The following is a 12564-nucleotide window of genomic DNA, read 5'->3' on the forward strand; positions in this document are numbered from 1 at the left end:
TATATTAAGAAAAATTGCCCGGGATCACACAGTGAATAATTATTTGAGGCCAAGTTTGTACATATGGAATACCTGATAGGCATGAAACACTGATCTTGGTGCTGACCCAGAAACAGAGGTAAATTATGGTTCCTAGCCACAAGAATTTTACCATCAAGAAGTAGGTCAAACATGTACATGAAGGGAGTTGGACGAAATGAACTCTAAGGTCCCTTTATGCTTCAGATCTATGACTTGATCTGACCTCTGTCAACCCCAGTTTTCCTGCTGGAAAATGAGGGTTTTAATAGTTGCTTCATAGGCAGGCTTTGAGACGCATATCTGAGTATGATGTAAGGTACTTTAAAAGCTTTAATACATAGATACATATATGTGTGTGTATGTGTATGTGTGTGTATATATTAAAGCCACTTACATATGATGAGCATATAAGTACATAGAAGGAATGACAAAGTCTAGAAGATTATTATGTAAGAGCCAAGGAAGCTGCTGTTTAACCATTTGCCCTGCGGGCATACATAGGCTTTAGACCTTTGAAGCTAGCTATCTGCCTAAAACTTTCTTCCAAAGCTGTATTTATTAGGAAAAACACTTATAATTGCTGACTAGTAATGAGCTTCATTCACTTTCTCCTTCCACAGTATGACTTTGTGGAGCTGCTGGATGGCAGCAGGTTAATTGCCAGAGAACAGCGCAATCTGCTTGAGTCAGAACGAGCTGGTCGACAAACAAGATCCGTCAGTCTTCACGAAGCTGGTTTTATTCAGTATTTGGATTCTGGAATCTGGCATCTGGCTTTTTATAATGATGGGAAAAATATAGAGCAGGTGTCTTTTAATACCATCGTTATAGGTAAGAATAGTCTTCAAAGAATTTCTGAAAAGCCACAACTTAAAAAGAAGGTTAAGGAGATGAGAAGAATGTTTTAACAGATTTTTTTTTTTTATTTTTTATCATTAATTCCTATCATTTCAAATCATGGATAAGATGTGAGAAATATTTTTATTTATTTTTTTAGTAATGAACATGTGAAAAATAAACTGTGATACTTAGTTGTCAAAAAACAAGAGAAAGAAAAGGAACCAGATTATATTAAATGAGCACTTTAAATTTTTTTAGGTTTGATTAAAACAGTTTACCCTATTATTTTCTCTGTTCCAATAACCCACTACAAGGAGATATTACTTTTAAAAAATTGTTGAACAAACCAGCCACTTTTGCATGTACCCCATACTGAGCAGAGTTGTGGAGTCTGCTTTAGTGGGAGATAGTTCATACAAGTTTTCTTTCTCCTTTCTTCAGAATCTGTGGTCGAATGCCCCCGGAATTGTCATGGAAACGGAGAATGTGTTTCTGGGACATGCCATTGTTTCCCAGGATTTCTGGGCCCCGATTGTTCAAGAGGTATGTTTAGTCAAATTCCTTTCTTGAGTAAATACAAATCTGCAGGAATACAAGAGTCTAGATCATCACGTCACGGGAGGAAGAGAAACTGCCATGTGGCTTGTTCCAGAGATGTTTCCTTTCTTTCCCAAGGCTGATGAGAAAGATGGTTGTTAATTCTTCTGTCATGTTTTATTTTACAGCAGCCTGTCCAGTGTTGTGTAGCGGAAATGGGCAATACTCCAAAGGACGTTGTCTTTGCTTCAGCGGCTGGAAGGGTACTGAGTGTGATGTGCCCACCACCCAGTGTATTGACCCTCAATGTGGAGGTCGTGGGATTTGTATTATGGGCTCTTGTGCTTGCAACTCGGGATACAAAGGGGAAAACTGTGAAGAAGGTAAACAAGTACATATTTACAGATGTCTATTGTTGTCTTCATAAAGAAATCTATTGCACCAAAGACTTCTTAGTTGCAGATTTATCCTTTTGGACCACCCTATCTTTGTGGGGGAGAGAAGCTCTTTTTTCTATTCCAACCAGCTTTAAGATTTTATGTTTTCTGGAATTTTTGAAGCATAATGTTATAAAAGTACTTTTGATTACTATTTCTATGTCACATTCAAAGCAACTTTCTAAAACTAGAAGTTAGAAAGGAAGTGCCAATCAACAGTGGTAGAAAAAGTTCTTTGCTGGCAGTTCCCTGTACCAAAGAAATTATAGATCTGTATCCCCCACCCAAAAAAGGGGCTAAAAGATCATACAGATCAACTATTATATTAGTGGTGAGATCATAAATTTAAAGGAGAATTTTTTTACCAGCTTAAAAAACAAAAGAAAAGAAAACCAATCAGGCCAGCATAAACACTGCGCACAGGTATTCATTTTTTTTCATTTTTACATCTCAAAAGAAATAACTCCTGTTTTATTCTGCTGTCCTTCTTTACAATGTGGTATTTTGGCATTTTTAACATTAAGACTGATTGTGATATTTCACATGTGCAACATCTTATAATTTGTGCATTCCGGAACTCTATATATGATGATGACATCATGATGCCATCATGAAGAACACTGTTAAATTTAAAAATATTTTTAAAAGGGAGAAACATCCTTTTCCTTCTTCAATCAAATTGATTTTATTGATCTGCACGTACCAAGTAATGCAATTAAGGCTCTGGAATTAAATTTTCAGACCATTGACCCTACAAGTGTAAAGTTTTATTGAGTCAAATTGCTAAATTAAATCTCGTCATCTAAAGCACATTAAAGTGAATTAAGAAGGCTAGGGAGTATGCAACACATTTATTTCTCAAACAGGTTGAGGGTCCTACCCAGCTGTCAGAACTTCATCTTAGTGGATTAGGTCACTGAATACGGATTGTTACAGAGAATCCAACACTTATTCCTTTCTGATTAAGCAGAAGAGAGAGCAAAAGTCTGAAACCCTCAAGTGCATCTCAATATAATTCAAGAAAATTACCAATCCCTGCAAGATTCTCAATTACCTAAATGGCTTTGAGGTTGGTGCCTCTTATCTAGGATGTCACTTGCTTTGCTATACAATTCTTCCAGATGCTAACAATGGTTTCTTCAGAATTTGTCAACATATTTTGGTTGCTGGGCAGTTGCCATCAGGACACCCAATAAGTGACTGACTATAAATGGATTTGAGCTCTTGTTCCGAACCAGGCCCCAGCCTACTTTCAATCTTCTAATTTATTATACATTCTTCCCCATCCAGCACTCACTGATCCAATTATTCTGTACTTTCTTACTGGTCCCTCACTTAGAACATATAAATCCATTTCCTCTCTGCTTGCCTTTGCTGTAATCACTCCCACCCCCATGCCTGTAATACATTCTCCCTTCACCCTCACTTCTTAGAATCCCTGGTTTCTAAGAACTAGCTTTGTACATGAAGTCTTTTCTGCCCTTTACCTCTACCTCAGAGTACCCTAGGAGACTCCTCTTTAAAATCAAGGTCTATTTTGTATATACTTCTATTTTTTTGTTGAGGCAATTGCGGTTAAGTGACTTGCCCAGGGTCACACAGCTAGGGAGTGTTAAGTGTCTGGGATAAGATTTGAACTCAGGTCCTCCTGACTTCAGGGCTGGTGCTCTATCCACTGTGCCACCTTGCTGCCCCTTGTATATACTTCTTACATAGACAGGTGGATTCTCCTGGTAAAAATGTAAACTCCTTGAAGGCAGAACTATATTAATTTTGTCCTTTTTATCTTCCGAATCTCTTGGCTTATAATAAGAGCTTCAAAAATTTTTGATGATAATGCAATTTCAATAAACTTTGGGTGGAACATGCCATCCACATCCAGAGAGAGAACTATGGAAACTGAATATGGTTCAATGCATACTATTTTCACATTTTTTCCTCGTGATTTTTGCCTCTCAATATAGACTCAAATGGAAATGTCAAAAATGAATGTATATGTATAACCTAAAATAAATTAAAATATTTCGGGGAAAATTCATGATGAATGGATGCCAATATATATATATATATATATATATATATATATATATATATATATATATATATATTTCCCCCCCCTAGATTTATTTATTTATTTTATTGTTTTACAGCTGACTGTTTAGATCCTGGCTGCTCTAATCATGGTGTGTGTATTCATGGAGAATGTCATTGCAACCCAGGATGGGGTGGAAACAACTGTGAGATTCTGAAAACCATGTGTCCAGACCAGTGCTCTGGGCATGGAACATACCTTCAAGAAAGTGGTACCTGTACTTGTGATCCAAACTGGACAGGTCCAGATTGCTCCAATGGTAAGGTCAACCAATTTATTAACACCATATCCTGAAATGTTTCCCTATATGATTATTCTAGTGTGTAACACAGAGCCTACACAGTTTTTAAAATAGTTCTGTTGTTATTTAGTCACTTTTTTTAGTCACACCCAACTCTTCATGACCCATGCTTTGGGGTTTTCTTGGCAAAAAGACTGAAGTAATTTGCCATTTTTTTCTCTAGCTCTTTATTAAGATGAAGAAACTGAAGCAGAGTTAGCTTGTAAGTGTCTGACATATTTGAACTGATGATGAAGATGAGTCTTCCTGACTCTAGGTCTGACTCTCTAAATATTAAACCACCTAGCTACCCCTGTACATAGTAATTTCTAATTAAATGTTGCTTAGTTCAAATTAAATTGAATTTCTTGTTGAAACAAATGAATGTGACCATTCTCCCCTTTCAAAAAATAGGAGGCAACTGTTCAGTTATATTCTTTTCCTGACAGGAAAGTCATGATAATGGCAAACTAAAGAGACCTGAATTCAAATAAATAATTTCAGCTGTCAACAGATTGTAAACATGATATTAAGTAATGACATAGATGTATAGAAATACCTCCCATCATGCCTCAATCCCTATACTCCCCCCCCAAAAAAGGAATCTTTTTAAAAAAAAAAATAACAAGTATATTTATGGTTGAAATGGCACTTCTTATTTAGTTTATTAAGTCATAATTAATTTATTAATTGCCTGCTAACCATGAAAAGCTGGATTTAATAACTTATATGACGCTAAGGCTTTTGGAACAATGTAGTTGAGATATGTAAAAAATAGTCACTATTCTCAAGGACTTTGCATTTTCCTTATTCAATTTACAATTGTATTTTCTTTATTAATTTTCTTATGTGTTACACAAAACAGAAGAATAACACATAAGAATATTAGAGGCCAGCCCAAGACACACATGTGGAGAACTCTATTGTAACTATGGGAAAAGCAACATAATTGATTAATGTTTTGATTCTTTAAATTCTGCTGGAGTCAGATCATGGAAAGATGAAATAAGCAGGGAAGGTTCCTTAGACATGCCCCAGCATGAGACCTTGAATGATCTATAGTATTGTGACACGGGGGAAGGGCTTTCCAGACTATTGGACACAGAGAAAGATGTAAGAGAGGACTGAGTGAGCAGTGTGGTACCGTGGAAAGAATGCTGACTCTGGGTTCAAATCCCCCAGCTGACACCCAACATTTTTGTGAGCTTTGGCAATCCCTTCCTCTAAGTGCTATGGCTAGAGGGTTGGGCTTGAGTCAGATTCAGTCTTGGCCACTGACTAGCAAGTCATTTTATTGCTGTCTGCCTTGCTTTTTTCACCTATGAAATGGAATAAATAGCACCTCCCTTCCAGGGTTTTGGGGAGCATCAACTGACATTTGTACATTATGTAGCACAATACCTAGCACATATGATGAGGTACAATATAAGTGATTATTTTCTTCTCATCTGTAAAATAAGAGAATTGTTCTGGATGCTACCGAGGTCCTTTCCAGGATATACCTTTGTGATACTGTCATCCTATGAGTGAGAAGGGGACATGGCTGACACATCTCACCCCCAAAACATTACTATATTAACCTGATTCATTTCACATGAAATAAAATGTACTCCTCATACCTCTGTTTCCTTTCTCCTTACCCCTACCCTATTTCCTTCACCTTGCTCGAGGTGGGAACACCTCTCTCCATGTCACAAAAAGATGGTTTGAAGACCTTTTGCTCATAAAATCTGTTTATAACTGCGGAATGTTTCCTTTTGGTAACTCCCAGCTAGGAAGACTGGCCAGATTTCTGCTCACTCACTAAGATCTCAGTGGAAACTCTATTTTCTCCTTTTTTATGCTTATTTTCTCCCTCTGAGTTTGAATGACAATTTTTTTCTGGAATCGGGTTCCTCTGACTTTATTATCCCTACGGAGAGTAAGGACACGGGACTTCATTTGGTTAATGTGAAGAGACTAGACTAGTATGACATGCAAAAAAATCCAGAATAGGGGTGGGGAAAGAAAAGAAAGATCAGACAACATTTTCAATCAAATGATGAGGTCAGAAAACATTCTGAACCAGTAATAAGAGTAAATGTTGAGAATTACACCACCATCACTATTAACCCCCTACTCAGGACAGAAACTTGGCAAAATTGATCAAATCAAAAGTTCATTTTTCACCCAATTTAAAGTATTTCACTGGGCTATTTTTTAATACTTTTCACATTCATACATTATGCATTTTAAACACATGCCTTGTTGCTGAAATCGATTATAGGCATTAGTATTTATTGATTACACATTAATCAAATAATTAATTACAATTAATCAATTAATTAATTAAGTAGGGGGAAAAAAAAAACTTTTGCACAGTTTATTTGTCATAAGTGAAAAAGCTTGTGCTTTTTCCTTTGATCTCTCCAAAAGATCCTAAATTTTACCTAAAGGGTTTCATCGTTTCTCTATGAGAATTGCAACAGGTTAGATTTGCTAATGCCAGAGTCCCAAGCAATGGGTAGTTCCCTTCTAGGAGGAAAGGAAAAAAATAAAAGATGCTGTCTAATTAACCCATTGATCTATTATTGCAGTTACTATTGCTTCTGTTGTACAAATTGAGGAAAATGAAGCTTAATCATCTTATTGAGCACCTTGGTAGGTTCACAGGGATCCACTGATTATGTCCGTATAGAATAAAGAAAAAGAAGTCCCCGGGAGGCTTCAAGGTGTGATTCCACAGTCACCTTTGGGCACCCTGAGGGGAATGACTTGAGATCTGGTGGTGACCATTTGAGGTGGGAGGCAAGTCTGGGAATAAGTGCAGAAACTGTGAAAAGCAGACAGTGCAAGTGTTTGCGGTTGTACATCAAGCCAAAACTGAAGAATGAGAACTGTGGGAAGGGAGTAGAATGAGGTTTGGCAGGCAGGTAACAAGCATTAAGTGCTTATTGTGTGAAAGGTCCTATAATCAACACTGGGCATACAAAAAAAGAGATCCCTCATGGGGTTCATATTTAAAGGGAAAGGTGACATGCAAACAACTGCATGTGTACAAGATACACATATTTACAAAATCCTATTTATATGGGTCAGGAGGACTTGAGTTCAAATATGGCCTCAGACACTTACTAGCTGTGCAACTCTGAGCAAGTGACTTCACTCTTTTTGCCTCATTTTCCTCATGTATAAAATGAACTGGAGAAAGAACTAATAAATCACTGCAGTATTTTTGCCAAAAAAACCCCAAATGAAGTCATTAAGAATGAGACAGGACTAAAATGAATGAACAAGAGCAACATACATACATACATACATACATACATATATATATATATATATATATATATATATATATATATACATTCATATAAAAGACATGTGTGTGTATAAAATCTTCCCTCCTAGGAGAGAAAAAATTATCTTGGAGAGAAAAGAAAATGCTACAATATTCTCTTGCTAAGAAATTGGGGAATGGGTCTGGAAAAAAAAAAAGCTAGATACAGCTTGATTTTATCTAATTTTTCTCTAAATTCCCCTAGGATTTGGGGAAGGCTGGCATGGGGTGTTGTGTTATAACTATTTTTGTATATACATATATATGTATGCATGTCTGAATATATAAAGATAGATATCAATATAATTGGAAGTAATATCAGAGGGAAAGCTCTAGCAACTTAAACTACTTAACTACTAAAAGTAGAAATCTTTTTTTTAAATTTATCTCCTTTGTCTCATCTCTCTGATTCCTATTCCTTCTTTTATTCTTCTTCCTTCCTTTTTCCCTCCCCACACATAAATGTCGACTCTCCAATACATACATTATCATAGCATTTTCATGGCAATATAGTATATAAGATAAGTGCACATTGTGGAGTCAGGAAGACACAGATTTAAATCCCATTTCAGACACTTACTCCTTATGTGAACCTGGGCAGATAAGTTGCCTTTCTCACCTATAGAGTGAGAGGGTTGGATTTTAAAGCCTCTCAAAAACCTTCAGTTCTAAATCTGTAAGGTTGTGATCAAGGCCAGCCCTTTCATTTTACAAATGAGGTATCTAAGGTAAAGACAAGGTCATTTTTCTAAGACCATATGAAAGAGCTCGAAGATTCTAATTTCAAGGAACCTACAGTCTGGTCAGAGAAACAAGATTCAAATGCTTGAAGAGTTAAATAATAACACAAGATAATGATCAATAGAAAAGATATTACAAGAGTGTTGGATCTTGAATTACAACTTGGATGAATCATAGGCTCATAGATTTAGAACTGAGAAACCATCTAGACTAGGATCAAATCATTCAACCCTGTTATTTTTTGTTGTTGTTCAATTATTTCAATCACATCTGACTTTTCATGACCCCATTTGAAACTTTTTTGGCAAAGATACTGGACTGGTTTTCATTGCCTTCTCTTGCTCATTTAATAGATGAGGAAACTAAGGCAAAGGTGATTAAGCTGACTTGCCATGGGACACATAGCTAGTAGGTATCTGAGGTTACTTTTGTACGCCTGACTACAGGAGTTCTCCTGGATCCAGGTTCTCCTGACTGCTCTATCCACTGTGTAACCTACCTTCCCTCTTTTATTTTACATATGAGGAAACTGACCTATGAAAATGAAGTCATTTGCTAATACATAGCTATTACCAGACCAGAACTTAAATGGATCCTCTGGCTTCTAATTCAGTGCTCTTTTTTTCTTAATTTTATTTTTTATTATGAATGGAATAACCATCAATACATACATATGAACATTTCAGTAGACAAGGAACAAGAAAGGAGAATTTCAATGAAATATGACCTTCTTTGATGTTGTATTTTTTAGGGGATGATAAATTTTAAGACAGTAGAAATAAAAGTGTACTGCCTGTCTATATGCCCTTCTGAACTTCATTCTCTCTTCTGTATAATTTGTTAATGTTTCATTGGCTGCTTTTGTTCACATCACTAACACTAACCACCAATTCCCACTCCTTCCTAATAGAAACCTTCCTTTATAACAAATATGTATGTTCTAGAAAAACAAGCCAGCCCATTGATTACGTGTGAAAATGTGTTTTTTCCTTGCACATCATCAGTTCTTTTCACAACTCAATAGCTAAAATTTATATAGTGCTTTAGGGTTTTCAAGGCACTTTCCTCATGAAAATCCTGTGAAGCCGTAAGTGAAAGTGATCATTGACAGAGAGATGCTGACTTACCCTAAACCATACAATTTGAGTATTAAGGGGCAAAGATGAGACATGAAACTGGAGTCCCCAAAGCTTCTGCTGCCTCCGACTTTGAAAATACATAAATACAAAAATTTCAGAGGAACTGGAGAGATCCCTGTGACCTGAAGAAGGCTAACAAAGCTCCACAAATGATGAGTTCCCTTGAAAGAGGGATTAGCTTTAGCTAATTGTAGAGGTACCCGATATATCCATGCAGGTGGATGAGCCAGACCCAAAACAGAAGAAAAAAGCTCAGTAAAATGATTGCAAATAGGTCAAAGCAGTGGAATTGGGGGGGGGTTGGAGTAGGGAGGCTAGTAATATTGTTGAAGGCCTTTAATGGCAGAAAGGGGAGTGGCAGAGGGAGGGGATAGGTTATTATTATCATCTTTCATAGAGTAGCCACATGGGGCACAGGACACTGTTCTATGTGCTACTCTAATTCCACCACCTATTTTTATAAGTGAAGGTTGATAATAGTTAAGTTTGCTATGTATAATTAGCCATTTCTGTTGGATATGGATACATTTTCTCCATCTAAAATAAAAGTATATCTGTTCAATTAGTAAATAAAATAGCATTTATTAAGAGCCCATCAACAAAAAAAGAACCTATGATGCTGGAATTACTATGGTAAGTCCTGTGAATATGAACACTATCTCTACTTTCAAGGCTGGGTACTAAAAGCTACTGACAGCATAATTGATGGTTATCCACAAAGCAAAGGCAACAGCATGAAGGAGTTTGGGAAGGGCTTCCTACAGAAAATGGTATTTAGAAAAGGTGAGGATGTTAGAAAGTAAGGGACAATTAAACCAACGAGTTTACATGAAATTTGTTTGTGATGTTTCGTGTTCCAGTGGATAGAAAGCTGATCTGGAAGTCAGAGAAAAACCTAAGTTCAAGTCTACCAACATACTGGTTTGTGATCCTAAGTAAGGCAGAGAACTTGCTGGTGCTAGTCAACTCTTGAAGATTGTGGGTTGCCTGCATTAACCAACCTGCTTTAGCAGAGGAAACCTCTTATCCCAAGAGTTTCTTACACTGATAAAATTTCAGATCTTGACCAAACCCCAAGTCCAGACCCATATTTCTAACAATATAAGAAAGTCCTTGTTAGGCAACATATATAGTTTTTAATATTAGAAGGGCAACTAAAGAACCAAGGCTTAAATGGCATACCCTTGGCACTTAAGGGAGCTAAGTGGTGAAGTACTGGGTCTTAAATCAGGAAAACAGTTCATTTTTTATTCCAGGTACTTACTAGCTACACAGATAATTTAACTTGTTTGCCTCAGTTTCTTCAACTGTAAAATTAGGATGATCACATCTTTTGCAGAGTTGTTGTGTGGATACAGTGAGCTAATATTTATAAACATGCATAACCCAAGTTATATAGTTGACATTATATACATGCTTATTCCTTCCCTTTCCCCTTCCCATGGGAAGACATCTTTTCTTATTCAGAGAAGGAATTCTGGCCTTGCTGACCCCAATGAGGCCCGCCTCTGATATTTATATTACACATTGCTGTTTCTACTTGGAATAAGACTATTAGAAAGTTAATCATATTTTTAATAACATAGTATTGGCTTTATCTTGGAATTTGCTTCCAATTTTCCTTTGCTATTAATCTTTGCCTCCTGCTTAAATTACCATTTCTACAAGTTTTCTAAACTGATGTTTTTCCCACCCAAATAATACTGAAGGAGTTAAAAGAAATAAACAGTAATAACTCACACTTATAGAATACTGGGTAGTTTATACAGCTGACCATGCTGTTGCCCTAGATTGAGGCAATGGCATAATTCCCATCTACATATGAAGAGAGTTTAGTGCCTTGTGCAAGATCATGCCCTATAATGACTGAAACTCATGTCCATTGCTTCTAAAGACCGAGGGTCCAGCACTCTTTCTACTACTACATCATATTTTTTTAAAGTAGGTCAATTTTTAAGTACATAAATCTTGAAAACTATGGACCTCTCTTTTTGAGAAGTAGTAATATTTCAGTGTGGACTTACTTCTGGAAAGCAAAGATCTAAATAATTTTTATTGAAGAAGCTTTTAATAGCCCCTAAATAATAATAACCACAAAAACTAATTTAATCCATACTTGTAAAAGAGAATTGCTAAGAGCTGAAAATAGATGCTTAGAATATAAGCCTTAATTAAAAGATTAAATCAGCTGCAAAAGAAGTCTTCTAGTTTCAGATAATTTTTATAAGTTAAAAAATCATGGTTCTAACGCACATGTAATTTTATTTATGATACCAACAATAAGTTCTTTCAGTGCCTACTGTGTGCTAAGTCATTGTGGGCTCTATCCTAGATAATGAGCATCAAAAAGCAAAAAAAAAAAAAAATGGCCTGAATCTCAAGGAGTTTGCTATCTACTGATACTCTATGTACTTTAAAAATGAGCAGTTTTCTCTATATACAAAATTACTTGTAATATAGTTATTATGAAATATATTTAAAGCAGAGTGAACTCTTCCTGAGTTCTGCTAGCAGTGATTTTCCCTGTTTACATATGGACTGAAACCTTATTCAGAATCAATCATAGCAAAGATTGTAAAAGAAAATATATGTGTACATGTTCTGAAGACATTTGAGATTATTACATACCTCAGATATGAAATCTGGCAACTCAACACAGCTAAAGAATTTAACCCTTACAACTAACAAAGAAGGAATTTGGTAATTTGTTCTATGTGTGAGTTAACTGCCTCATTGTGAATCCTTTAAATTGCTTCTGAGGAAAACTTCCCACCTGCCACACTTAAAGTTAGGAAAATGACCTTCAGAAACCTGGATTTTGTAAATAAGTGGCTCTCTCCCATAAAGAAATATTTGGTTAAGCTACTAAAAGAGAAAGAATGAATTTATTTCCATCAGAGAGTTTAAAGGTTTGAAAGCCACAGAGCTTTCCTCTATCTTCATCAGCAGTTTGTCCATTAATTAGCCCTTCAATTCCACTTCAATTGAATTAACTCTAATTAATAAGTTCATTACAAAGATTGACGCACCTTGCTCAAAGCTAGTGTGCTAAATGCTGATAAACACCTTCACCCTAATGAAAAATTGATTAGATTGAAGAGAAAGGGTGCCTCTGAAATAAACCTTTCTCTCCTGGAGCTGAGTTGATGTTATGTTGC

The 12564-nt window shown here is 36.1% G+C and overlaps 1 protein-coding gene across 21 annotated transcripts in view; it reads left to right on the forward strand.

Moving 5' to 3' along the window:
- Positions 1-12564, forward strand: part of TENM3 (teneurin transmembrane protein 3) — a 3351339-nt gene that overhangs the window by 3190134 nt on the left and 148641 nt on the right. For all 21 annotated transcript variants that reach the window (XM_074276236.1, XM_074276245.1, XM_074276241.1 and 18 more), the window contains 4 exons: positions 642-852; positions 1303-1404; positions 1587-1781; positions 3986-4186. In XM_074276236.1, the coding sequence (XP_074132337.1) occupies positions 642-852; positions 1303-1404; positions 1587-1781; positions 3986-4186 (709 nt within the window). The remainder of the gene's footprint in view (positions 1-641; positions 853-1302; positions 1405-1586; positions 1782-3985; positions 4187-12564) is intronic.

Source organism: Sminthopsis crassicaudata, chromosome 6 (assembly GCF_048593235.1).
Source record: "Sminthopsis crassicaudata isolate SCR6 chromosome 6, ASM4859323v1, whole genome shotgun sequence".
Taxonomy (NCBI): Eukaryota; Metazoa; Chordata; class Mammalia; order Dasyuromorphia; family Dasyuridae; genus Sminthopsis; species Sminthopsis crassicaudata.